This window comes from Leguminivora glycinivorella, chromosome 24 (genome assembly GCF_023078275.1).
Source record: "Leguminivora glycinivorella isolate SPB_JAAS2020 chromosome 24, LegGlyc_1.1, whole genome shotgun sequence".
NCBI classification, from domain to species: domain Eukaryota; kingdom Metazoa; phylum Arthropoda; class Insecta; order Lepidoptera; family Tortricidae; genus Leguminivora; species Leguminivora glycinivorella.
The window spans coordinates 8359588-8385469 of NC_062994.1; the positions used below are offsets into that span (position 1 = coordinate 8359588).

Here is a 25882-nt window from a genome sequence, read left to right on the forward strand (position 1 = left end):
CTAACGAAAACCATTTACTGTAACCCGTAAATGTCCAGGTGACACTGAGAAACTTTTACTATGGGATCAACCCCGAAATCACGAAAATATCTTCTGACAGTTTCATAGGTAGTTTTATTTTATAGTAAGTATTTCCTATGGGAGAGTAAATTTTTATTTCGCGTTTTGGGTGTTGGTCCCATAGTAAAAGTTTCTCAGTATCACCTGGACATTTACGGGTTACAGTAAATGGTTTTCGTTAGTTTACATACTGTATGTTTGACACAAAAATATTCGGATTCGACATCAGTGTATGTAGAAAATCAATAAAAAATCCACAATTATTATTAGGTACATTTGATTATAAGCAAATTATTGAAATATTAAACATGAAAAATATTAATTTATATTTTTAATCAATGTGTCATAAATCTAATTCTTGTAAAATATCCCAAAATCAAGAAATGTTAGAGACATCTTAGGATAAATTAACTTAAGAATAGTTAATTATTTTAAATTAATGGGGTACCATATAAAAAAGTGCTTAAATTGTACGTTTATAAATACAAAATCATCGCGTTTGTAATAAAATTTCTCCATTCTCAATTTATTTTTGTGCAAATTAATGAGAGTTGAGTTAACTCAAAAATTAAATATTCTTATAAATTAGGCTGGTAACATTTCAATTATTTCAATAGCTATGGCACTGGTCCCATCGCGAGCTAGTAAACTATGAGCTATCGGCTATAAAAACGAACAAAAGATAATCACTCCCGTGCAAATAAAAGAGACACGGCGATTTTGATAGCTCACCGCTGGGCGAGTAACTATAAACATCGCCGTGTCTCTTTTATTTACACGGGACGGGAGTGCTTATATTTTGTTCGTTTTTATAGCCGTTAGCTCATACTAGCTCGCGATGGGACCAATGCCTATAGCGAATATCAATATATATTTTAGCTTGAATCCATAACATCAAAACAATGATAACGTATTTATAAAACGCACAGTAACTGACAAGGCGTCTTTATTGAGTTAAATATCTATTTTATCAATCAAATATTATTTCACGAAAATTAAAATGATTACACATGGAAAACATCATGAGGAAACCGAACTAATTCCAATAAGGCATAGTTCAGCAATGCCCGTTAAGTTTGTACATTTGGATCACGTCTCCGATTTAGATAAAAATTGGTAGGCTGATAGAGTCCATGATGCTGAGCAAGATCCACTAGGTTTCCCAAAATGTCCTAGGTTGATTGTATGAAACTTTCCTTTTTTGTTACCGAAAATGTATAGAAATCTGGTACCGGTCTCAGTTACCCTTTGAGTTGGAAGGTCAGATGGCAATCGCTTTCGTAAAACTAATGCCTACACCAAATCTTGGGATTAGTTGACACAGCGGACCCCAGGCTCCCATGGGCCGTGGCGAATGCGGGGATAACGCAAGGAGGAGGATGGCACATGACAATCTCATGAACTAAAACGGATTTTCATACTTTTAGTAACTATCGCGCGAACCGAACACAATATTAAGGGCCGGTTGCATCAAACCGTCTGTCACCGTTAAAGCGTTCGTTAAATTTTATTGTATGGGAAGTTCCATAGACGTCTGCTGCGTGACGATGATATGTCTGTCAAATGTGGTTAATGCAACTGGTAAGACTAATGATCGCATTTTGAATACATTTTAAGCCTTTCTTTAAATTTATCATATCATTCTCATAGATAATAAAATTATTGGTAACATCAGTTCTTTTACTCAATAAAGACCCCTTACAAAAACTATTTTAAATCATTCCGTGGTCAAAGGAAGTCTGCTTACAGCCATGACAATAAATATAAAAAAAAAACATCACTATAGTCTATGCACTTTAGCTTTAAAAAATGACTAGTTCCTTTGCGATGTGAGATCTCCTTGGAGGCGACTTTCCTTTGACTTTAGGTTATTTACGTTATTTTTAAGGCATTATTTAAGAAATATACATAATTTCTGACGTTTTTAAGTAAAATGCCACATTGTCGCTTACTATAAACGGTCAACCAAATCTTGGTACTAAAAAAAGGGGGCAAATTTGAAAAACTTAGGGCTCAGCGGCCAATGAGGAGTCACACTGACATTTTATCCCACCAGGCGGCGCCTGTGCAAGTGTCCAGGCATGTCACTGTCATTCATATGTGAGAGAAAGAAAAAAATGATCTTCTCGCTCCCGCGTATGAAATTCTTTATCTGAGCAATGGACTAATAAGGTGGCGCCTTCTGTCATAACCTTTGTGTCCTTCCTCGTTGTCTTCATAAAACGCGTGCCTTTCTAAACCTTGACGTTGGCGGAATCATCGAGCCACAACACTTAAAAATCGTAAACTGAAATAGATACTATACACTAAAGAAAAAGCGATCAAGCCCACTGGTGGTGAAGCCGGGAATCGAACCCAGGTCTCCAGCTAACGCGGCTGACGTGATAAACCGCTACACCACCTCAACCGCCGAGGTACCCGTCGAAATTTCTCTAGTGTATGTTATCTCTGAAGGCTAGGCGCCTTTGACCAACTCTAAGGGCGAGCAATTTGTGCTTGCACCTCCTATATGAATCCTTTTGGAGGATTACGATATAGCGAGAGAGATGGTTCTGCCATCTATCGAATTATTATTATTTTTTTTTTTTTTTTATACTACGTCGGTGGCAAACAAGCATACGGTCCGCCTGATGGAAAGCGGTCACCGTAACCTATGAACGCATGCAACGCAAACAGTGTCACATGCGCGTTGCCACCCCATTAGAAACTTGTACATTCCCTTTTGCTGTGTTAAGTACACAGCAAAAAGGAGTGTACAAGATCCGAGGAGGGTTCGGGTTGCCGACGACTCTAAAGGACAATATACGGAACAAGTTAGTTCCGTAAGTCCTCCCGTCATCAGCACCGCACCCTCGTTGAGCTCTGGCAGCCTTACTCACCGGCAGGAACACAACACTATGAGTAGGGTCTAGTGCTATTTGGCTGCGGTCTTCTGTAAGGCGGAGGTACTACCCCAGTTGGGCTCTGCTCTAGATTCGAGCGAGACGATATCCGCTGTGCTGTGCCCTACCACACAAAGCGGAATATCATTCGCTATGCCCTACCTCACTTAATTTTATTAAATAATTTCTCCACCAGTGGGCTTGATCGCTTTTTCTTTAGTGTATGGTATCTATTTCAGTTTATAATTTTTATATAGTAGTGTTACTACTTAAAAAACAAATCAAAAAATATTTAATAAAATAATTTGATTTGTTACCTACATCGACTTAAAAATCGATTGAAAATTCCGAGCGAAGCGAATTCTTATAGAAAATTTGAATTCCGCGCAATTTTTATAGTTCTAAGATCTGGTGGACCGTCTATAGGACGCAATTTGATCGTTTTTATACGAATAATTTGTTTTCGCGTCCTTACGCCTAATATAGTACCTTTTGCTTAATAACGCCATCTGTTACTATAGTAAGACACTCACAGTTTTTAACTTTTGAGTGAGTTTGGCGATTTCATCAGCAAATGTATGTGTTTTTAAAGAATGCCTTAAACGTACTAAACTATGCCTGTCACAATTGGCCAGATTATATTATGATTATATACTATTTTTTATTTATTTAATGTCCCAAAATCTGTCTTCACACTAAAAGACGAGTTCAACTAATTTTATAAGACGTAGATATTTACTGTTAATTTCTGACATGGCTTAATTTTTTTTAAATCAATTTATATTTTACTTAATGTATGGGTATATCTGCCTCTTGTTAATAAACGGAATCGCTACCCTCGACCTTAAACTTACATCTCATTCGGTCTAAGTTTTTCATTCATTAAGGTCAAATTCGCATAATGTGTTAGTTATTGAGATATCCTATCACCCCTCTTCGCTTTGGCGTTGCTTTTAGGGATACCGGTATTATGGTGTAACCGCGCGCTTCAGTGGACATGTTTCGCGGTCATAGGGTTTTGTTAAGAGTCTTACATAATGTATGAAGGTAGATCCCGGGACGTGTGTGTGTGTGTGTGTGTGTGTGTGTGTAGGATATGTTAACGTCGCCCGTTGCGTGTGTCCGGGTGCGGCCGCCACGGATGGTTCAGAGCTGTAAAAACATCACAATTATGGTGAGAACTTGGATATTATTTATAGTAATTATAGTATAATCGCCATCAGCCATATCGGAGCGGTCAATGGGAACTTGACTGTACATAAAAGAAAATATATTATACCATGCACGAAATAAAGCATCAGATAATCATAAGGAAAACATGGACAGAAGTTATTTTTTAATCCAATTTCTATTTTATAAGTCAGGTAGAAATATATAAAGTAACTAAGTTGACCGTGACGTCACTCAATTCGATTTCATATAAATTCCATATTAGCAAGTCGTTCAAATTCGTTTTGACAGTTCTTAAAAAGAAGCTGATTTGACTAGGATGCAAGTAACCTATATCTGAACACGCCTCAATTGGCTAGTTTCCTATACTTAAAATAAAATATTTTATGCAGTGCACGAAATTAAGCACCACATAATTAGACGAAAAATATGAACTAAAGTTTAAACATAATTTCTATTTAATAAGTCAAAGAAAAATATATAAAGTAAATGAATTGACCGTGACGTCACTCCTCAGTATTTCACAGTAATTTCATATTAGCAAATCGTTTTGACAGTTCTTAAAAAGAAGCTGATTTGACTAGTAGGAAAATTGCCTATTCTCAAGGCGATAATGTTCAGATATTTTTGCGCGCTCCGTTGTACAGTCAAGTGCAAAAATATGTATCGAAAAAATCGTCTCATAAATATGGTACAGTCAGCAGCAGATATACCTGAGCGGGCAGGGTGTCCAAGAAAACCTATACTCTTCAATCGTCAAAAAAATAGTGACTTCTAAGTTGTCATTTTCACGTAGGCTTTCAGTTCGTCACATATATCTTAACACCTGAGTTTTTCTTTAACACATACACTCTTCTTTAATCACAATGACAATAACGGTTAGAATGTCAGTGGTAACTAAGCAGTCGAATACAAGCCGCTGTCATTAATACCTACACGCCCTGTCAATCACGCACGTCAGCAGCCAGGGTGCCACCAGTTGCTAAGCAGTTGTTATTTCAGTGCTAACTAAGCATCAACATTTTATGTGATTAACCAAAAAATACTGCAGCCGTTTATTAGCTGCTGCGGTATGCCAGCGAGTTGATGAAATAAATAATTTTAATTGAGCGCAGTGCGTGTATATTGCGTAATATAATTATTTATTTATTTTCGAGCTCGTGGACGATAGCCTAGTTGCTTATGCTCCAACTTAATTTAAAAAAATTCCCAAAATGTCAAAATTGACAAATTATATGATAAATATTTTTACATATTATTTTACAATTTTCATCAATCGCCGTATTCTTTAATAAAAACGGTTCACAATAGTTATTGTGCTGTAAATAGCAATATTTCGAATATTTATTTATTTATTGCTGGAAAGTTAGTTGAAAATTGCAGGAAATCAAGAAATAGATAGTTGCAGTCAAAAGAAAGTAAGGACAAAGCCTTATTTAAATAATGTATTTTATAGTAATCTAAATCAAAATGCAATTTGAATTATCTCTTTTCGTTTCTGTTTCAGTATTGATAGCTCGCCAAGGCACCGAAAACTAAATGCAGTGATAATTTTATTGGTGACAAAAAGTGAAAGGAATACTTCCCGTCATAGTTATCAACAAACAATATTTCCTATAATCTTCACAAAACATTAAACTATTTGCCATAATGCATACTTTGCAATTGGCAGGAGGTACCAATGCTTAGCATGATAATCAAGAAACTTTTCAAAGAATTTGATCAATAAAATTGGCCTATAAATTTATTGTTTTATTCCCCATTAAGAATATACGATACTTTAAAAAATCCAAGCTGAGTGTGGGATTAAGTAATGCTCGATAAATTAGCCGTAAATCGTTTGACAACTTTTGTCTCGTTCTGATCATAGTGCCATCTGAATCTGTCGTGCTGATATATATGTAAGGTACAGCGGGGCAAATTTCGACTGGGGGGCGGGCAATTGTAACTGATCCATTTTTTTATTATTACACTATGATGTTGAGCTCTACATGTATCCACTTGTTAAGAATTCACAAATTATTGATATAATTATTGTAAGGCAGTGTTAAATATCTCATAATTTTACCCAAAGATTGATATATTGTTGTAAGTTGGCTACCCGAACGGCGGGCTGTCAGTTAGTTTTTTCGCGTGAATAAGTGAACTTTGTTTCTGTGACGCTTCGTAAAATAATAATAAATAGCACGAAGAACCCGCTTTGGAGTATTAATTATTATGTCGGTAAAACACTATTTAATAATGCAAACATTGTAAAACATGGACCAGTTACATTAACCCCTCAGTCGAGATTTGTCCCGCTGTACCTTAGCTGTTTGTGGTAAAACATTTTTAAACTAATAAAAATAAAATGAAAATGAAAATGAAATATTTATTTTTCAAGTATTTTTCAATAAAATAATCTGAAAGTAATACTTCCGTCTTAGTGCGTTTTCACATTATCCGATCCGATATCGAATGTAGGACCGATACCGATATATTTCAGGCGTATACTTAAGCCATACATCTGATATCGGTAATATTTTACGTAGCATATTTTGCCTATGCTGGAATGTACGTTCAAAATAATTTAGAATTATCGTTAAAACTTATGCAAAAAAGAAACTCAAAACAAATAAAAAACCGGCCAAGAGCGTGTCGGGCCACGCTCAGTGTAGGGTTCCGTAGTTTTTCGTAATTTTCTCAAAAACTACTGAACCTATCAAGTTCAAAACAATTTTCCTAGAAATTCTTTACAAAGTTCTACTTTGGTGATTTTTTTCATATTTTTTAAACATATGGTTCAAAAGTTAGAGGGGGGGGGACGCACTTTTTTTTCCTTTAGGAGCGATTATTTCCGAAAATATTAATATTATCAAAAAACGATCTTAGTGAACCCTTATTCATTTTTAAATACCTATCCAACAATATATCACACGTTGGGGTTGGAATGAAAAAAAATATCAGCCCCCACTTTACATGTAGGGGGGGTACCCTAATAAAACATTTTTTTCCATTTTTTATTTTTGCACTTTGTTGGCGTGATTGATATACATATTGGTACCAAATTTCAGCTTTCTAGTGCTTACGGTTACTGAGATTATCCGCGGACGGACGGACGGACGGACGGACGGACGGACGGACGGACGGACAGACAGACATGGCGAAACTATAAGGGTTCCTAGTTGACTACGGAACCCTAAAAACAAAATAAAAATAAAATCCAAAAAAACTATTATCTTTACGCGTGTCTCCGCCGAGACTTGAACCAGTGACCTCAGGATTGAAAAGCAAACGAACTTTAAATGAGGCCATAACGTGCCTTGACAACTGTCCCGAAATTCGGCATCATTTAGCTTTCTCTATGTGTCAGGCGTTTCGATGTTCATGCTGAAAAGTAAATTAAATACTTACGTTAGTAAATTGCACCTGTCAAATTATTGAAGAGAGAAACGTGAGACGGATGTATGGGATGACAAGACTGTACTGCTTTCGATGGCTGTCAAAACGCTTGCCCGGAACTATTATTCATTCAATATTTGGCCATATTTGTATGCGCTAAACGTCTATTTTTCCAGATTGTTCAGGTATATTTGACACGTTAACCGCTTAGATACCAATGGTTTTTTGACAGCTCAGGTAAGAATGACTTGTTGTAAGTATAGCAATTAATGAATAGCGACTGTTAAGATATTTGTGCCATGCTGAGCGCTCACAAATAAATGCTACCATGACAGTCAACAACTTTTTGACAATTTAAACGCTAACCGCTCTTTGAGCATCCTGGGTGTATAGCAACTTCTGCTGCTGACTGTACTACGCTCTTATTACACCGGACTAAGATGCTATAGGACATATGTTGTGAGTAAGATGTGTACACCCATATTTTTACACTTGACTTTACGAGACATGTGCGAATAAGTAATTCGCAACTCGTATCGATTTAAAATACCTACTCTCTACGTTCGTATTGGGGGAAAAACTCTATATTTACATAATTATATAAGAAACTAAGACTAAACTTAAAAGCTAGCTAATGTCTAAAATAGGCCCTTGAGGTATTGTACCAAGGATACTAGCGACATTTCCTCGCTGTATCGCAATGCTGATACGTTGTGCGAGGAAGTCGCGCTTCGCGATTTCTGTGAACAACTTGTTCGCGCTGGGACCCCATAGACCGTTCGTGATTTAACTCATCGCCATTTCGAATTTGTCATTTGTCGCACTTGTATCGTAATGTACTAAGTCCGCACTTGAATCGTAATGTACTAATTCCTTACCTGGATGCACGGGACCGGGAGACCGTCGGCACCAATTTCCAGGGGACATCTATGAATAAATAACTCAAATTAACAATAGTACAAGTCTCTGTTTGAACAAAAACGCGAACAGTCGACCTGTCATATCTCACTCATACAAGCATGGTACGCGTTCACCTACACGAGCTTAGAATGTGTGCTAGGAACGCGCCTCTTTCATGGCCGCTGTACACAATACACATGTGGCCAACAGTTCCACCAAGCCTTGGTGGAATCCCTTGGCCAAGATAAGACCCGCTGTTTACACATTGGCGTACCAATCACTTGGCATTGGCTCTGCATGACAGATGGACGTGGAATGGAAAAGGCTAGGTAATTCTAGGTCATTTACGTTGTCAGCAAAATTTGGTTAAAAAATAATTACCCCGTAGTAAAATTAAATTATTTGAAATATTAACAATATTTTAAATTTATTATTTGAAATTATTTGATTATTTTTTATTATTTGAAATTATTTGATTATTTTTTATTATTTGAAATATTAACAATATTTTGAATTATTATTATTGAACGAATTTCACGAAATCGAATAGCCGATATTCAAAAATCAGCCCCCAGGGCTAAAGAATGACAGAATTAATCGAATGGAAGGTTAACATATTCCATACCAAGATATACAAGCCGAATCTAAATTTACATTCAAGCGCAAGCTGCGAAAACATCTTTTTGAGAAGTATCAAGACTAAGTATATTTAGAGCAGGTATATATATATATATATATATATATATATATATATATATATATATATATATATATATATATATATATATATATATATATATATTTAAATGTATATGTATGTATATATGTTATATTTATGTAAATATATAATTTGTAATTTATATGTATTTATTATAGTTATTAGTGTCTTAAATAGGTAAATATATTTATATAAGTCCCTATTTTTTTTTCTATAACGTAGTCCAATAAAATCAAGTCTTTAGTGTTCTTTACATATCCCGCACCTTTTTTTGGTCTTCTCTGTTTGGCCTAAAGGTTGACTGGTAGAGAATGCCATGTAGCATTAAGTTCGCCTTTTGTAACTGTATATTTTTACTGTGCAATAAAGTTTAAATAAATAAATAAATATTCGAGTACTTGTCTGTGCGGGCGCCGCTTGTCTTCGTCGCGCCGATCGCGGTAGTCGCCCACATGCCGCCTGGCGTCGTGCTGGCCTGAAACAAATACAGGCACAGTATAATAAAGAGTACTATCGTACAGTATGGCCACTCCCGCTCCCCGCTGAAAGTGCCGCGCACCCCCTCTCGGTCACCTCACAGTTACCGCCTGCCAAAAACGCGGACTGTCGACCTGTCATATCTCACTCATGGGCGTTTTCCAAATTAAATCCCGAAAATCGAATTTCACCAGATCTGGACGTGTCTGGGCTCATTCTACTCAGAATCACGAGCTGATTCGATCCCGACGATAAAAAAATGTGTCCTAATATTTTTTTTCCTTTTACGTCACGATTTTAGTATGAACTTACTACACTGAGAGAAAATACAACCAGTTTTCATGTTCGTTCAACAAGTTTTTTGGTTAAAATAGCGCCTACGTGCTTTTTGGTTCAAACAACAAGCTACTTGTCATTTGAATCGGCAATATATTTGAATCAACAAGTCGATTTTATAAAAACAACCTGACACATATTGTTTTAAACATACGTTTGGCTGATTCAAACGGATAAACCGCAACAAGTCGAACTTGTTAAATTCACAATGCAAATTTCTCTCAGTGTACGAGCGTGACGTATTGGAAACTCGAATTTTGTATGGAAAATTTGGGACACATTTTTTTATCGTCGGGATCGAACCAGCTCGTGATTCTGAGTAGAATGAGCCCAAACACGTCCAGATCAGGGAAATTCGATTTTCGGGATTTAATTTGGAAAACGCCCTCAGCATAGTACGCGTTCATCTACACGAGTTTAGACTGTGTGCTGGGAACGCGCCTCTTTCATATATTTGATCGCCAGGGTCCGAGGTGTGATACAGGTGTAGTGCGAAAACGGTATCCTTCGTATTTTCAACGCCCGATGCAAAAACGACGGGGTGTTATACATCTAAGTTTGACGTGACGAGTCTGTCTATGTGTGTATCTGTCTGTTTGTTTGTTTGTCTGTCTATGTGTGTGTCTGTGGCATCGTAGCTCCCGAACGGATGAACCTATTTCGATTTAGTTTGTTTTTGTTTGAAAGCTGAGTTATTAACCCCCGACGCAAAAACGACGGGGTGTTATAAGTTTGACGTGTCTGTCTGTCTGTGTGTGTGTCTGTCTGTCTGTGTGTGTGTCTGTCTGTGGCATCGTAGCTCCCGAACGGGTGAACCGATTTGGATTTAGTTTTTCTTGTCTGAAAGCTGAGTAAGTCGGGAGTGTTCTTAGCCATATTTCATGAAAATCACTATACTATGTCGCGGTCGGGGGTTTTTTCAAAATTTTTCGTCACACTCGCACACTAAATGTGTTATTGCACGCAGGCGGAGCGTGAGTTATAGAAAAATCGTTCTCCCTAGGGAGTTAGGAAATTTGTAGTACTGTATTGAACTCTGTTTAACCTTTTTGCGTATTTTTTATAACGCAAGTGTGATGAAAAACTTTGTGTGTAACTCGGGAAGTATGAATATTACTAACTCGAGTCTTTAAATCGCTCCGGCAAGCCGTTGCGATTTAACTTACTCTCGTTAGTAATATTCAACTTTCTTCCCTTGTTGCACAATATACTATTAATTTTGTGGTTAGGTTAGTTCCGGAAACGTTCGTATTTGTCATGCTAGTTCAGTCAATGTCAGTACATCTTGTACTGAGACTGACTGAAATAGCATGGCACGTTCGTAAGTTTCCGTGACAATACGAAGGCAAATCGTTTCGCACTACATCTGTACTCGTAGTAGACAGTGATACACGTCACATTAAACGAATTTGACCTTAATGATATTGACAGTTTAATTTATATGTTTAGTAGTTAGCAGTGGTTTAGTTTTTACTGTTATGCTATTAACATGTTTGTAAATAAATAAATAAAACATACATACATTCCTATAATCACGCCTGTATCACATAAAGAGGTAGGCAGAGCACATGAACAACTAAGTTCTCCGTTTACCGGACGGACACCTAAACCGCTCAGCCATCTAGTCACTGTGAAAAAGTTAGAAAAAAATGGGAGCCGTTTTCCGCTGAGTCTCGCCGGCGTTTTAATTTTGTTTTTACAGTTACCGTATCAAATCATGTTTCGTTTGAAAATTTAGTTACGTTTCGATTTTAGTTACGGTCAGTCACTACAAATAAGTATAAACAAATAGATAAATTATACAACGTGTTTCACTTAACCCTAAAAACCTGAAAACCGTTTGTTCAGAATCGAGGGTTAATCGATTGAGCTATATCTTGATGGGGGTAATATTTTTTGTTTTAATTTGTATTATTAGTTATTTTTTACGTGCCCATTCTACGAATTCGTAATACAACATTGTGCATATCACATTGCTAGAGGTTGTATACCTTTTTCAGTATTTAGGGGTATTAATAATGGCTGGTTACGTGGACGATTATTTTTTCCGCTACGAGATTGACATTTTATTTTAATGTTTGTCATAAGTCATAACAAATTGAACTCGTACCTAATTACAACCCTGTCATTTTGAATGTTGGGTTTTAATTTGCTTATTGCGATTACCAGTCCAATTTGAAGTTTACTGCGACAAAGCTTTAAAATGCTTTACAGTAACATAGCTGTCTATTGGTAAACCTTATGTCGTTGCAGTAACGTACACAAATAAATAGTTTTAAGGTTTATGATGGAAGCTACCAATTATTTATTGAGTGTAGAGTTAAAAGTGAGTAGAGCTGTACAGAAAATGAAGAATTCAATTTAAAAAAGAATAATCATCAGATTAAAAGATGAACACTCTAGATATGTTTAAAAAAATAGAAATCAGTTGGGGTGTCTGAGGTTTTGAGTGATACCGGAAACACGGTATATAATAAAATGGTTACTTGTGTGCGCGTGCGCCTGCATGTTCCTTATGGAGTTGACTATGGCGCGCGCCGCTGAAGATAGCTGCGTCTCATCGTTCGTCGACACACTTCTCCTGAAAGACACACACAAATATAAAACAACTAGCTTTTGCCGACGGCTTCGCTCCCGTTAAATTCGAAAATTACGGAATGCTCCATACAAACTTCCACCCCCCCCTTCTAGGGAAGAGGGGGGTTAGAAAGAGACAAAAAGTAGCCTATGTCACTCTCCATCCCTTCAACTATCCCACTTCAAAAATCACGTCAATTCGCCGTTTTGCCGTGAAAGACGGAAAAACTAACAGACACACACACTTCCCCATTTATACAGTTAGTATGGATTTTAAGTTAAGAATTGTACCTCATTTTTTTTTAGCGCCGCCTATTGAATACTATCATAACTACACTGATGATGCCTACAATTTTTTTTTTCAAAATGTGCATTTGATTGACGTGATATCATGATGTTGAAAAAATAAAGAAGCATGTCATTTGTTCTTATAAAAAATAAAAACACGCAAAAATATTTCGGGAAAATATTATTTTGGCCACTTCCAGGCTGCGAAAGAGCGCCATCTAGTTTTAAGCTTAAAAGGCCTATACATTTCCGGGGTACGCTTTTTGTATGGGCTTTGTTTGTCCCGTATTATATGGTCCTTGGTGTAAAGTTATAATATAAACTAAAATATAAACTAAATTATTTTATAAAAGCATTAAGTCACTTTTACAACAAAAATGCTATTATTCTGTGGATGAATTCTTTACTGACATTTTTGATTAATTAGTTTTGTGTATAATGTAGTGAATAATTGACATTTTTAAGTAGCTATCTAAATTTGAAATAAGCAATTATGTAATTCTTACTATTATAAGCATGTTAATGAATGAATCTAGTATGTAAGTTTCTATGTTGCTATACCCTGACGGGTGCATGTTGTGACCTAATCTATAAAAACACCTCACAGAGAACCTCCTATAGAGTGGCAATCTTGTATATTTTGTTCGCGATACGAGTCACCAGTGTTTGGGGTGCGAGGAGCGGGCGGGGAATGTGTTAAGCGCGCTGTGATTGGCCGTTTCAAGGACGGCGGGCAGTCGCGCCAGATGAAAAGGGACAGAAGTATGACTGTCCCTCTACTGACGCGTAAGTGGCCAATGTAAGTTGACCTATGCCGGCTCTGAATAAATTATAAATATGACTTATTTGTGGAATGTAATGCCGTCTGTTTTTAAATTTGAGCTTCTTGTTACCTTTCCACACCATTTCACACTACAGGTGGACATCTTTAAGGCATCAAAATACCCTTTTCCAATTGTTTAGTGCGAAAAACACGCGCTGCTTTCGGGTCTGTTACTTGGTCGATACTGATCGGGCACGGCGAGCGCCCGCGCTTATATCAGTGCAAATACTAGGAAGGCTGGCGACCGCGAGTCGTCTTGTAATGGATGTCTATAGGGGTTGGTCTGTGAAACACCTATTGTAAACACATGTGTATGCAATAAATGATATGAATATGAATATGAAACGCACCCTAATCTTCCATTGTAGTTGACAGGCGCGTTGCCTAGCAACCCGTTGCCGCTTTTCTCCTTGTCTTGAGTGTTCATTTGCGACATTTGATCCTTTATCTGTAAAAAATATATATTTCAAAGCCTATCGTTATATTAATTTCATCACACTTGCTCAGTAAGTGTGTCATTGTACGCAAGTCTAATGGGAGTTATAAAAAACGTTTTTCCCGAGGGAATTATAAAATTTACTTGAGAGAAATTAACTTTAGTTGAGTTGTAAATGTAGCCCGTGGGTCAGTCTGTCTTTGTCTCACTTATACCTGTTGCATCTTGGCCTCGACATCGCAGTCTTTGTCTCTCTTGTAGCCCCCTAAAAGTCCCTAGTGAGTGTTCACATTATCCAAAACGATATCGGATGTAGGATCGATATCCCTTACATTGAAGCCGCCATCTTTGATTTTTGCCTTTGAAATCCTTCCGACATCCGATATCGGATCGGATAATGTGAAAACGCACTAAGGCCCAGCCATATAATTGAGAAATCCATTACCACTGAATGTACCTTGGGCCTTAGAAGAATAAAGTGTGAAAAGTGCCTCAATCTATCCTTGGGACTCAGCATACGTATCTTCTTATCTCCGTCCCTGTCTCGCGTACCTGTTGTATCTCGTTTACTATACCTATCGCCGTCTCTATCTCTCCTAAGGGCCATATAAATGAGAAAACCAATATATCGCCACTGAAAGTACTTTAGACCTTAGAAAGAGTCTCAGTATATCTTTGGGACTCAGCAGGCGTATCTTCCTATCTCCGTCCCTGTCTCTCGTACCTGTTGTATCTTGGCAGCGATGTCGGCGTCCCTGTCCCGCGGCTGCGGCGTGGTCCGCTGGGAGGAAGATTGTGGCTGCGGCGCGGTCTCCTGTCCTTGTCTAGCGGCGGGTAGATTGGTTGGACTATTGGGTACGGTTGGGGTATCATCTGAAAAAATATGGAATAGATTAAAGACTAAGTACTTTGTAGATGGCGCCATCATAGATTGACATGTCAAATTCTTGTTTTTTTTCTGTCCTGGATTCCAGCTCTTTAACCCTTTTCCAGGCGTAGTAAGTTTCATCATAAGTAAGGGAAGAATTGTAACTCCATCCTCAGTAAATGCAAGTTATTTGTAGTGACATCTAGCGTCATTCAGGCGTCAATCACTCGTCAAATAGCTTTAATTCAGTACCACTACTCGACACTAGGTGCCAACAGTGTTGCGTCTGCCAAAAAGGCAATATTAAAACAGTTTACAACTTATATTACAAGCAGAAGGAATTGAAAACAGAGTACTGATTAATACTATTGTAATTATTAGCTAAAAATTGTTGAGCATTAGACTTTTTGTTCGTCGCGACATCTATTGACAAGTATAGCAGCACTGATAATTTACGCTAGTTAACGCATGGTTGACGCCAGATGTCACTACAAATAACTTACATTTACCAAAGAGGATCGAGTATTATAGAGAGTTACTGTCAAGTAAAATGTGTATCACAGTGAATAAATTGCCATCTCTCGACAGAGGCTTAAAACTTTTGAACCTCAGATTTGACAATTTGGCCCATATTCTTAGCTTGATATGTGTTAAAATGTCAAATATCAATATTAGCGCCATCTAGCCGAGCGTCCCCCAAAGGTGTAACGCCATCTAGGCCACCGTACCTTTTTCTCTATGGCTTTGAGGTACGTTTTAATAATAATAATTTTAGTAAATTTAAGAAATTAGTCAAGCAATGGCTCATACAAAAATGTTATTACTGTATAAATGATTTTTTGAATGATATTTTCTAGGGTTGAATAATTTTATGATGACATTGTAATTAGATTCTATTTATTAAGGTTAGTTTTAGTTTTCTTGTTATATGAATTGGTAATTATAGTGTGAATTGTGTGTATCGTCCTAAAATGTATGTACGCCTGTAAAGGTAGAGTTTGATGAGACTACTTGAGTAGCAAATAGAACCTAATTGTAACCCATTCTCCACATGCATAAATAAATCATTTCATAAATAAATAATTTCATTTCATTTCATTTCATTTTTTTCTTAGACTTTATCCGTCTATACGGAGTTACGAGTACATACGGAGTTACATATGTCTTTGCATTTACTGGTGTATGGAGTTACAACTCTCCCATTACTTATTCCTCTATGTCCTGTACAGTACCTACCAGAAGCGTTGGTAGCCTAGCGGTAAGTGCGTGCTACTTTCGTTCCGGAGGTCGCGGGTTCGAACCCCGGCTCGCACCAATGAGTTTTTCGGAACTTATGTGCGAAATGTCATTTGATATTTGCCAGTCGCTTTTCGGTGAAGGAAAACATCGTGAGGGAACCGGACTAATTCCAATAAGGTCTAGTTACCCTTCGGGTTGGAAGGTCAGATGGCAGTCGCTTTCGTAAAACTAGGGCCTACGCCAAACGTTGGGATTAGTTGTCAAAGCGGACCCCAGGCTCCCATGAGCTGTGGCAAATGCCGGGATAACGCAAGGAGGATGAGGATGATATTTTACAAACATGTTAACAGCATAACAGTAAAAACTAAACCACTGGATTCCTTGCGTTATCCCGGCATTTGCCACAGCTCATGGGAGCCCGGGGTCCATCATCATCCGATGATGATGGCCTGTCCAGTACCTGAGGGTACATGTAGGGGTACTGTGGGTACACGGGGCACAGATCGTGCATGAGCAGCTTGGGCGCGCCGGGCATCATGGCTCCACCCCACTGCATCGCGTCTGGGTACTGTAAACAAAGGGAAATCAAACACATATATTGTCCCGGATTTGTAAATTCACATTTTTGACACATTTGTTTTGAAGTATGTTGCGATGTGGCTAAGACGTATCGTTTGCCAAATCTAACGATTAATTTCGAATTGGTTGAATCGATTAGGCCCTATGTACAAGGAGGCGCTTAAACAAATATACGATTTCTATCAACTTACTGAAATGTTATTTGAATCGAAATGACGGACTCTGCCACAGCACTAGTTTAAAAATAAAAATGAATGATAAATGACATAATAAGTACATCCTGCGTGATAAATTAATATCGTAAAATACTCACTAACGAAGATCCGCAAAAATGTAACATGTGTAAGATTATGTGTAAAGTAAGCGAAATATTTTTTTTAAGTACTTGATTTTTTTTAATATTATTACAGGATTTTATTTAAAATTTCATTAGGTTTCACGAGTTTACGTTTTGTGGACGCTGTCATGTGTCAAAAAGAGGTTCTTACAACTCTGGGACATACATATAATCATACATACATAGAATCACGCCTGTATCCCATGAAGGGGTAGGCAGAACACATGAACTACTAAGTTTCAGTGCCACTCTTGGCAAAAAGGGGTTGAAAGAAATGCAAATTGTGACATTGCAGTGACAGGTTGCCAGCCTCTCGCCTACGCCACAATTTAACCCACAGATTTCGGGAGATAGGTCATGCCGGGCGATTTGTATAGAATACGCCTGTCGCAAGGTCTGCGCAACCCACACAAAGCACCAGTAATTGTAAAGATAATGCACGCACACACCTAATCCACACACACTTGTAGCTGGACGCTCCTATTGCGCAATACACACGCATCATTTCAATGTGTGTGTACACGCGAACGATAAGCGAGCGCGATCGCGCACGCACACAACGATAAATAGCGGGAACGCCTCGCCTCGTTTCCGAGAAAAATGTCTCACTGAGTGAATCGTTTTGTACACCGTTCATTGCGGCGCAAAACACTACACTGTTTACAATATGTTCCTTGTGTAGCCGCAATGTATAATGAACGTTTTAAAGCACAAGCAAACGTAAGGTTACATGGTACAACTCGGAGTATTACGTTGAATTCGTGTTTTATGTGAAATAAAAGGAAATAAATAGTATTTACCTATGAAATGTTATCCTATCGGCTTGGAAATTATTCAGGTCACTGCGATGTTTGCAAGTTATTATTGCACACTTCGGCATTTTTGATAAAACTCGTTTTTCGTCGGTGAACAGCGCGCGTGTACACTCGATGACAGCGGACGGCGAACTGGCGGCGGTGTAGACTGTAGGCCCAATGGGCCTACATCTGCGACCAGGCCGCGCGCGGCTTGTCCTCTCTATAGATTTTTTTCCTCTGAGATTTAACCCATAACCCACAGTCGATTTTTACGACACCCACGGGAAGAAAGGGGGTGGTGAAATTCTTAACCCGTCACCACACGGGAAAGACATATATAGCTCCGTATAGACAGATAAAGTCTAAGAAAAAAACGTACCTCAGTACGATACAGAAAAAGGTACGGTGGCCTAGATGGCATTACACCTTTGGGGTACGCTCATCTAGATGGCGCTAATATTAATATTTAACATTTTAATACATATTGAGCTAAGAATATGGACCAAATTGTCAAAACTGAGGTTCAAAAGTTTTAAGCTTGTGTCGATTCGAGAGATGGCAGTCTATGCACTGTGATTACACATTATACTTCGACAGTAACTCTCTATAATACTTGATCCTCTTTGGGGAAATGCATGTTATCTATTACGTCACTCGCGATATACACAATCGAGAAAACGTCCCCTTTTTGTCGATTGCTATAAAGCCGCTTTGTTAGTTTATTCATATAAAGATACAAGTAAATCTCGCCTTAGTGGTAACCGACAAAGTGGGACGTTTTACTAAACACACTCACATATGAGCAAATTTAGTACGAGACCGCGGAAAACCTTGAAAAAATTGGCTGTTTTTTACATTTTGGTTGTGGCATGAAAGTTTTATCTGGGAGAGTAACGGCTCAGCCACGACATTGGTCTTAGCGCGACAGCGGTGAGCGGCGGCCATACCTTGAAGCGAGACAGCGATGGGACTTTTCATTCGCACGTATGGCTGCCGCTCACCGCTGCCGCGCTTAGACCAATGTCGTGGCTGGGCCGTAAGGCAATATTGATTTATGACGATAAAGTGCATAGTGCCCGAAGCAGTTCTTTAGATGCCTCGGTCTGTGGCAGTGGTCAAACTTTTTCCATCGCGGGTCAAAATTTTAAGGAATTTTAGGGGAGGGCCAGATTGACACCAAAAAAAGTATTATTTACAAGGTTAAATTTATTATTCTCCACTACCTAGGTTGTCTGGAAGAGATCGCTCTTTAGCGATAAGACCGCCTCTTGTTTTACCTCTTAAGTTGTTGTTTATACTTGCTATGTTGTTTCGTGTATTGAGGTGTGCAATAAAGAGTATTTGTATTGTATTGTATTGTGTTGTATTCTTGCATTATTGAAGTCATATTACACACTATTTTGAAGGATCCATAATTCCGCGAGCCGTACTTTGCACATATGGTCTATAGAATATAAAAGACCAATAATATCTACTGTAAAACGTTATATTTATAAGTTGCTCGTAACTCGGGTAGATTTTGTGTCTTGTGACCAAATTATCAAGTCTTCTTCTTCCTCCTACCCTTATCCCACGTTATGTGGGGTCGGTACAACACGTCTTCCTCTTCTATTCTCTATCTTTCGTCATCTCAACACTCACATCTTTCTTCCTCATATCCTCTTGCACACAATCCATCCAGCGTTGTTTGGGTTTACCCCTCCCTCTCCATCCATCAACCTTCATCTCCAACATTCTTTTGCCTATATGACATCCATCCCTCCTCATTACATGACCACGCCAACCTGCCACTCCTCATCTTTTCCGTTATAGGCGCAAGTTTCAAACTTCCCCTAATATACTCATTCCTGATCCGATCCATTCTGGTCACTCCACACATCCATCTCAACATTCTCATTTCCGCTACGTGCACTCTCCTTTCATCCTCCACCTTTGTCGCCCAGCATTCAGATCCATACAATACAACAGGCCTAACAATCGTCTTATAGATTTTCCCCTTAAGTTTAAGGGGCATCCGTCGATCGCATGTTGTCCTTGAGACCTGTCGCCATTTCATCCAAATTATCAATTATGATAAGCAAAAACAATATTGTATACGATATCTAACTTACGGGATAATGTTGCACGTTGTGTTGCAGTAACACGTTGCTCACAGGGTAAGGTTGCTGTAACATCTGCTGTTCTAGCTGCCCGTATCCCACGCTGTATCTGAAAAACACGAGGGCGTTAAAATAAAAATTTATTAATATAAAAAAAAAATTCAAGCAAGAAGAATAATATTGCAAAGTCGAATCATTACATAGCTCCGGCAAGCCGTACTCTCTTAATACCCATACTATTTGCCAGTCGATTTTCGGTGAAAGAAAACCTCGTGAAGAAACCGGACTAATTCCAATAAGGCCTGGTTACCCTTCGGGTTGGAAGGTAAGATGTCAGTCGCTTTCGTAAAACTGTTTGACATGATGCCAACGGCCACTTTTCATCATCGCACCGCTCGCCATCGACAGGGCGCTCATCCACACATTGCAACCTAAATGGTCGCGCACCGTAAAGTTTCAGAGGAAAACCTCCCACGAACGCTCCGGCTGTGGAATGAGCTCCCATGTCGATGGGTATTATGGGTACAGTATGGGGTTCTTCAAAAAAGGAGTGTACAAGTTTCTAATGGGTCGGCAACGCGCATGTGACACCCCTTGAGTTGCAGGCGTCCATAGGTTACGGTGATCACTCTCCATCAGACGGGCCGTATACCTGTTTGCCACCGACGTGGTATTAAAAAAAAAACGCAAGTGCGACCTGACTTACGGGCGTTGATGCTGATGCTGATGGGGCTCCAAGCAGGCCCCGCGCAGGCGCCGCAAGGGTACGCGTACTGATACGACGGGTCTGCGGACAAGGCAAATAAACATAAAGGCTTTGAATTATTCATGGTTATTTTCATTATACTCTGTCAACCAAGTCTGTCAGTAAATAAGAACAAAGAAAACTATATGCATCCTTTACTTTAGGGTGCTAGCACAGTATAATAAAGAGTACTATCGTACAGTATGACCACTCCCGCTCCCCGATGAAAGTGCCGCCCACCCCTCTCGGTTACCTCACAGTTACCGCCTGTCAAAAACTCGAACAGTCGACTTGTCATATCTCACTCATACGAGCATGGTGCGCGTTCACCTACACGAGCTTAGACTGTGTGCTAGGAACGCGCCTCTTTCATATATGTATTTGATCGCCAGTGTCCGAGATGTGATAAAGGCTTTGGATTATTTTTTTTTTTTTTTTTTTAGTATGGATAGGTAGACGTTTGACCACGATCACACCTGATGGTAAGTGATGATGCGGTCTACGGTGGAGCACGCTTACCTATGAGATACCTATTTACTCTTGCTTTAAAGAGACCTGGATTGTACTTGTGCGGAAACACAGACTCAGGCAGCAGGATTCATGGTTATTTTCATTATACCCTGTCAACCAAGTCTGTCAGTAAATAAGAACAAAGAAAACTATATGCATCCTTTTCTTTAGGGTGCTAGAGAAAAGGTTACCTATAGTTTTCTTAGTTATTATTCACTGACAGACTTGTTTGACAGAATATATATACAGGGTGAAATAATAAAACCGGCCAAGAGCGTGTCGGGCCACGCTCAGTGTAGGGTTCCATAGTTTTCCGTATTTTTCTCAAAAACTACTAAACCTATCAAGTTCAAAACAATTTTCCTAGAAAGTATTTATAAAGTTCTACTTTTGTGATTTTTTTCATATTTTTTAAACATATGGTTCAAAAGTTAGAGGGGGGGGGGGTGCACTTTTTTTCCTTTAGGAGCGATTATTTCCGAAAATATTAATATTATCAAAAAACGATCTTACTAAACCCTTATTCATTTTTAAATACCTATCCAACAATATATCACACGTTGAGGTTGGAATAAAAAAAAATATCAGCCCCCACTTTACATGTATGGGGGGTACCCTAATAAAACATTTTTTTCCATTTTTTATTTTTGCACTTTGTTGGTGTGATTGATATACATATTGGTACTAAATTTCAGCTTTCTAGTGCTAACGGTTACTGAGATTATCCGCGGACGGACGGACGGACGGACGGACGGACGGACGGACGGACAGACAGACATGGCGAAACTATAAGGGTTCCTAGTTGACTACGGAACCCTAAGAAGGTCTGTTCAAAATTTGCTTAGTGACTTTTGAGGTCATTATGAACAAGATTTATTATGAGACCAACGCTGGAATCGCAAAATGGCTGTCATGATGAAGCTCATTTCCATGGAACAGCCAAATAGGCTACTTTCCTATACTTAAAATATTTAATGCAGTGCATGAAATAAAGCACCACATAATTAGAAGATTATTATTGTATTTTGGCTATATATTAAAATAAAATATTTATATTATTAGAAGAAAAATATGGACAATAGTTATGTTTAAACATAAGATTTATATTGACCGGGATATAGACCGTTATTACCTTATTGATTTCTGTCGAGCTCCCGATATTTCGACGCAGTCTAATAAAACCAATCCTCAAAATACCCAATCCAACAAGTTTCAAATACCTCCGTCCTATTAGTATATTACCTTTCTTATCAAAAATAGTTGAAAAAGCAGTCAGTTTTCAGTTGAAAGAGTACCTAGAGGCTAATGAAATTCTACCAAAAAAATAGTCAGGCTTTAGAAAGACTCGTAGCACTACCACCGCTTTACTTGACGTAGTAGATAATATCTTAGCGGAAAGAGACAGTCGTAACGACGTCATGCTGGTACTCTTGGACTTTTCTAGAGCATTTGATACCATTAACACTACGCTCTTACTCTCCAAAATGGCATTTTATGGATTTGATACACGTTCCCTTAACTGGTTTGCAAGCTACCTCAATGGACGCACTCAATCTGTCGAACTTAGAGATGTCAATGGGTCAATATCAAATCTTGTCCACTGCCCATTTTACGTGGAGTTCCACAAGGGTCTATCTTAGGTCCACTGTTTTTTTATATTATATCGCGCAGATATCGTTACCAACATACAGCACTGTAACTATCATCAATATGATGATGATTTACAAGTTTACATACCATTTAAGCCCAACGATATGTTATCAGCAGTTAGCAAATTGAATTCGGACAGATCAAATTGCTCAGTGGTGTAAAGAGAATAATCTTCTTCTTAATTCTAGCAAGTCCAAGCTAATGGTTTTTGGTTCTGATAAACACATACACACTTTCTCTATTACGCTCAAACATAGTTTCTGTTTAAGTGCTCTTACGTTCTGTTTAGTTATAAGAATTAGTTATTAATTTTCTGGGTGCCCTGAAAACCAGTGCCGCGTCTATTAGACACGGTATTCGCTGAGTGGCATCCTATTTGGTGTACTAGTTATTAAGTATTACTTGTATTTATCATGTATCTGTATGCCAAATAAATATTTTCTATTCTATTCATCATGGTCACGGAAAACATGATCACGGATGAGTTTTCCGTGATCATGATGCATGCAACTGCGTCGTAATATCGGGAGCTCGACAAAAATCAAAAAGGTAATCACGGTCTATATACTGGTCAATATAAGTCTTATGAAAATAACCGTGAATCATTCAAAACTCTTATGTTTAAACATAATTTCTATTTAATAAGTCAAAGAGAAAGATATAAAGTAAATTAATTGACCGTGACGTCACTCCTCAGTATTTCATAGTAATTCCAAATCGTTTTAACAGTTCTTAAAAAGATCCTGATTTGACAATGTAAGTATTTCTTTTTCGCGTTTTAGACAGATTTTATGCTTAACTGTCGTAAAGGCCGGCACGCACCTCCAAACTGACAGCGAGTTAATTTTGTTAACAACTTACGCAAATTGGGGGGACCCAAATTCTGAAAAAGCCCAATTATTATTTTTATGGGAGGTTCCATAGACTTTTTCTGCGTATCGTTGATGAGTCTGTTAACTGTGGTTGATGCGACTGGCCCTTAGTGTTATTTACTGACCGATTCTAAAGGTTTCGCTGTGAGGAGATGGTGCCAGCTTCTGTTCTTCCATTAGGGGCGGCTGGTACATCGGCTGCAATGGTTGATCCTGTAATAGAATATAACGTGACATGTTACTTATTAAATATTTCAAAAAATAATATAAAAATTTTACCTTCCAATAAAATTGTTATTATTTTGCCTGGTATATCCGAGGTCTTATATAGAGAGTACGTCGTAGACGTCGCATCGGACCGATAGATGGCGCCATCGTTCGTTGTAAGTCGCTCCGGCGTCACACCGCCGCGATGTTGGTAGTCCCGTTTTCCCCACCTGCAACATAAGGCTCCTACGCGCCCCGGCCCGCCACCAGCCACCCTCATTGTTGAGGAGAAGTGCCGACGGTATATTAAGCCTACCAGGAAGGCATCACTCAGACCTCGGATATACCAGGCAAAATAATAACAATTTTATTGGAAGGTAAAATTTTTATATTATTTGTGCCGTTTGTATATCCGAGGTCTTATATAGAGACCTGTTTATTATCTCCTGGTGGCGAGTCAGCTGGCGCGCAAGCCTTTGGTAGCCCTATTGGCATAGCATAGAAGAATAAGTGAATCGGTTGTTGAACCGATTTGACAGATGTATCAGTCGAAATCGCCTTCGATCCGCGAATATCTCGGTGCCAGAAACGCCTAAAGAGATTTTCGTGATGACGTTTAGCACTTTCGAAACCGGGCTCTACGCGGCGCTACGACATTTTCGCTACATACGGGGAAACCCATGTAATCGGCTACGCTTCTACGAGCGGTGTACCCGACAGTCGGGTTCTTGGTAGCGAAAGTGTTAGCTTTAGTCAGCGAATAGTTAGAGAAATGACATTATTATACATTGTAGGCGAGGCTGACTTGAACAAGATACAAAAACCTTAGATACACTTTTATTAATAACAGACACGTTATTTTATCAGGTTAAACCCAATTTCAGACACAAAGTGTGGAAATTAACTGTAAAAGTAGTGTAACTATCTGTACTGTAGCAGGGTAACGTAATTGATACTGCTTTTGTCAACCCTTCGTAAAAATTATCTAAATCAATATTAGCTTTGATATGACTATTTAAAGTCCAACGTCTTACGTCCATATCAAACACAGAAAAAGGTCATCACTCACGCGCCCGAGGGCTATTTGTTACGATACTGGTATTTTCGATCAGACTATTTCGCGTCAAGCGAGCGCGGTTACAAGCGAGACTCCTGAACTCTGAACTCTTTTTAGTGAGGGCATTTGAGGATACTGATCGCTCGGTAAAACTAGCCTAGAAGATGAAAAGTACGAGCGCTGTCGATTGCTACTACACTGGACGGAGGTATCAGTCGATTTCTTCAAGTCAGTCATTGACTCTTAGGGTAATCCATTACCTAATCCAAAACCCGATGCGACGGATTTCTACTTCGTGCAATGAAGGTCGACAGTGTAGACTGAGAGGTGACGTCCGTGTCGCATCGCTGGTGGTTGCTGAACACGTCGTGGTAGCAGGTCAAGGGGTGAATTAAAACACCGCCACACATGCGCGCTTTGAGAGCGTAAGCGGAGCGCAATAATGGCGGTGCACCGCACAAACGCTGGCGTTGCGCCCAGTGGGCACTAGCGGGAACTAACGAGCGCGGATTGCGAGCGCAACGCGCGCGGGACGCGAGCGGAATGCGCGCGCATTCAGCGCGCTAATAGCGTAGCGTTAGCGAAGCGGAATGCGCTTTATGTGTGGCGGAGGCTTAATACGTACCGTTGTACGGCGTAATGCAGGGCTCTCGCAGACGAAGAGGTACGATGACGGGCGAAGCAGAAGAAGGCGAGGTCACCGAAGGTCACTTACTTGGCTCCCAGGGGGTGCATACTGACCTCGTACGACAGTCTGTTGGAGTCAGCAGTTACTGTCGTAGTTACTCGTAACCGAAGAGATGTAGTCCTGCCATCGTACAGCATAACATAACATACAACCGAACTGTGCATAGCATATAGTGCTATGCGAACC

At 38.9% G+C, this 25882-nt stretch overlaps 2 protein-coding genes across 2 annotated transcripts in view; both read right to left on the reverse strand.

The window, feature by feature from the left end:
- Nucleotides 1–3146: 3146 nt before the first annotated feature.
- LOC125238995 lies at nt 3147–23921 on the reverse strand. The gene is made up of 10 exons (XM_048146496.1): nt 23870–23921; nt 20670–20754; nt 19980–20076; nt 16558–16723; nt 14773–14921; nt 13963–14060; nt 12411–12502; nt 9510–9586; nt 8372–8420; nt 3147–4094 (listed from the first exon to the last, which is right to left on the reverse strand). Exons 1-10 carry the CDS (start codon nt 23919–23921, stop codon nt 4042–4044), a joined length of 918 nt encoding a protein of 305 aa, XP_048002453.1. The 3' UTR covers nt 3147–4041.
- The window catches only part of LOC125238948 (cAMP-regulated phosphoprotein 21-like), a 129111-nt gene continuing 123902 nt past the window's right edge, over nt 20674–25882 (reverse strand). The window contains exons 23-24 of the mRNA XM_048146448.1: nt 23870–23957; nt 20674–20754 (exon numbers count right to left, since the gene is read on the reverse strand). Of these exons, the coding sequence (XP_048002405.1) occupies nt 23921–23957 (37 nt within the window). The 3' untranslated portion in view covers nt 20674–20754; nt 23870–23920. The remainder of the gene's footprint in view (nt 20755–23869; nt 23958–25882) is intronic.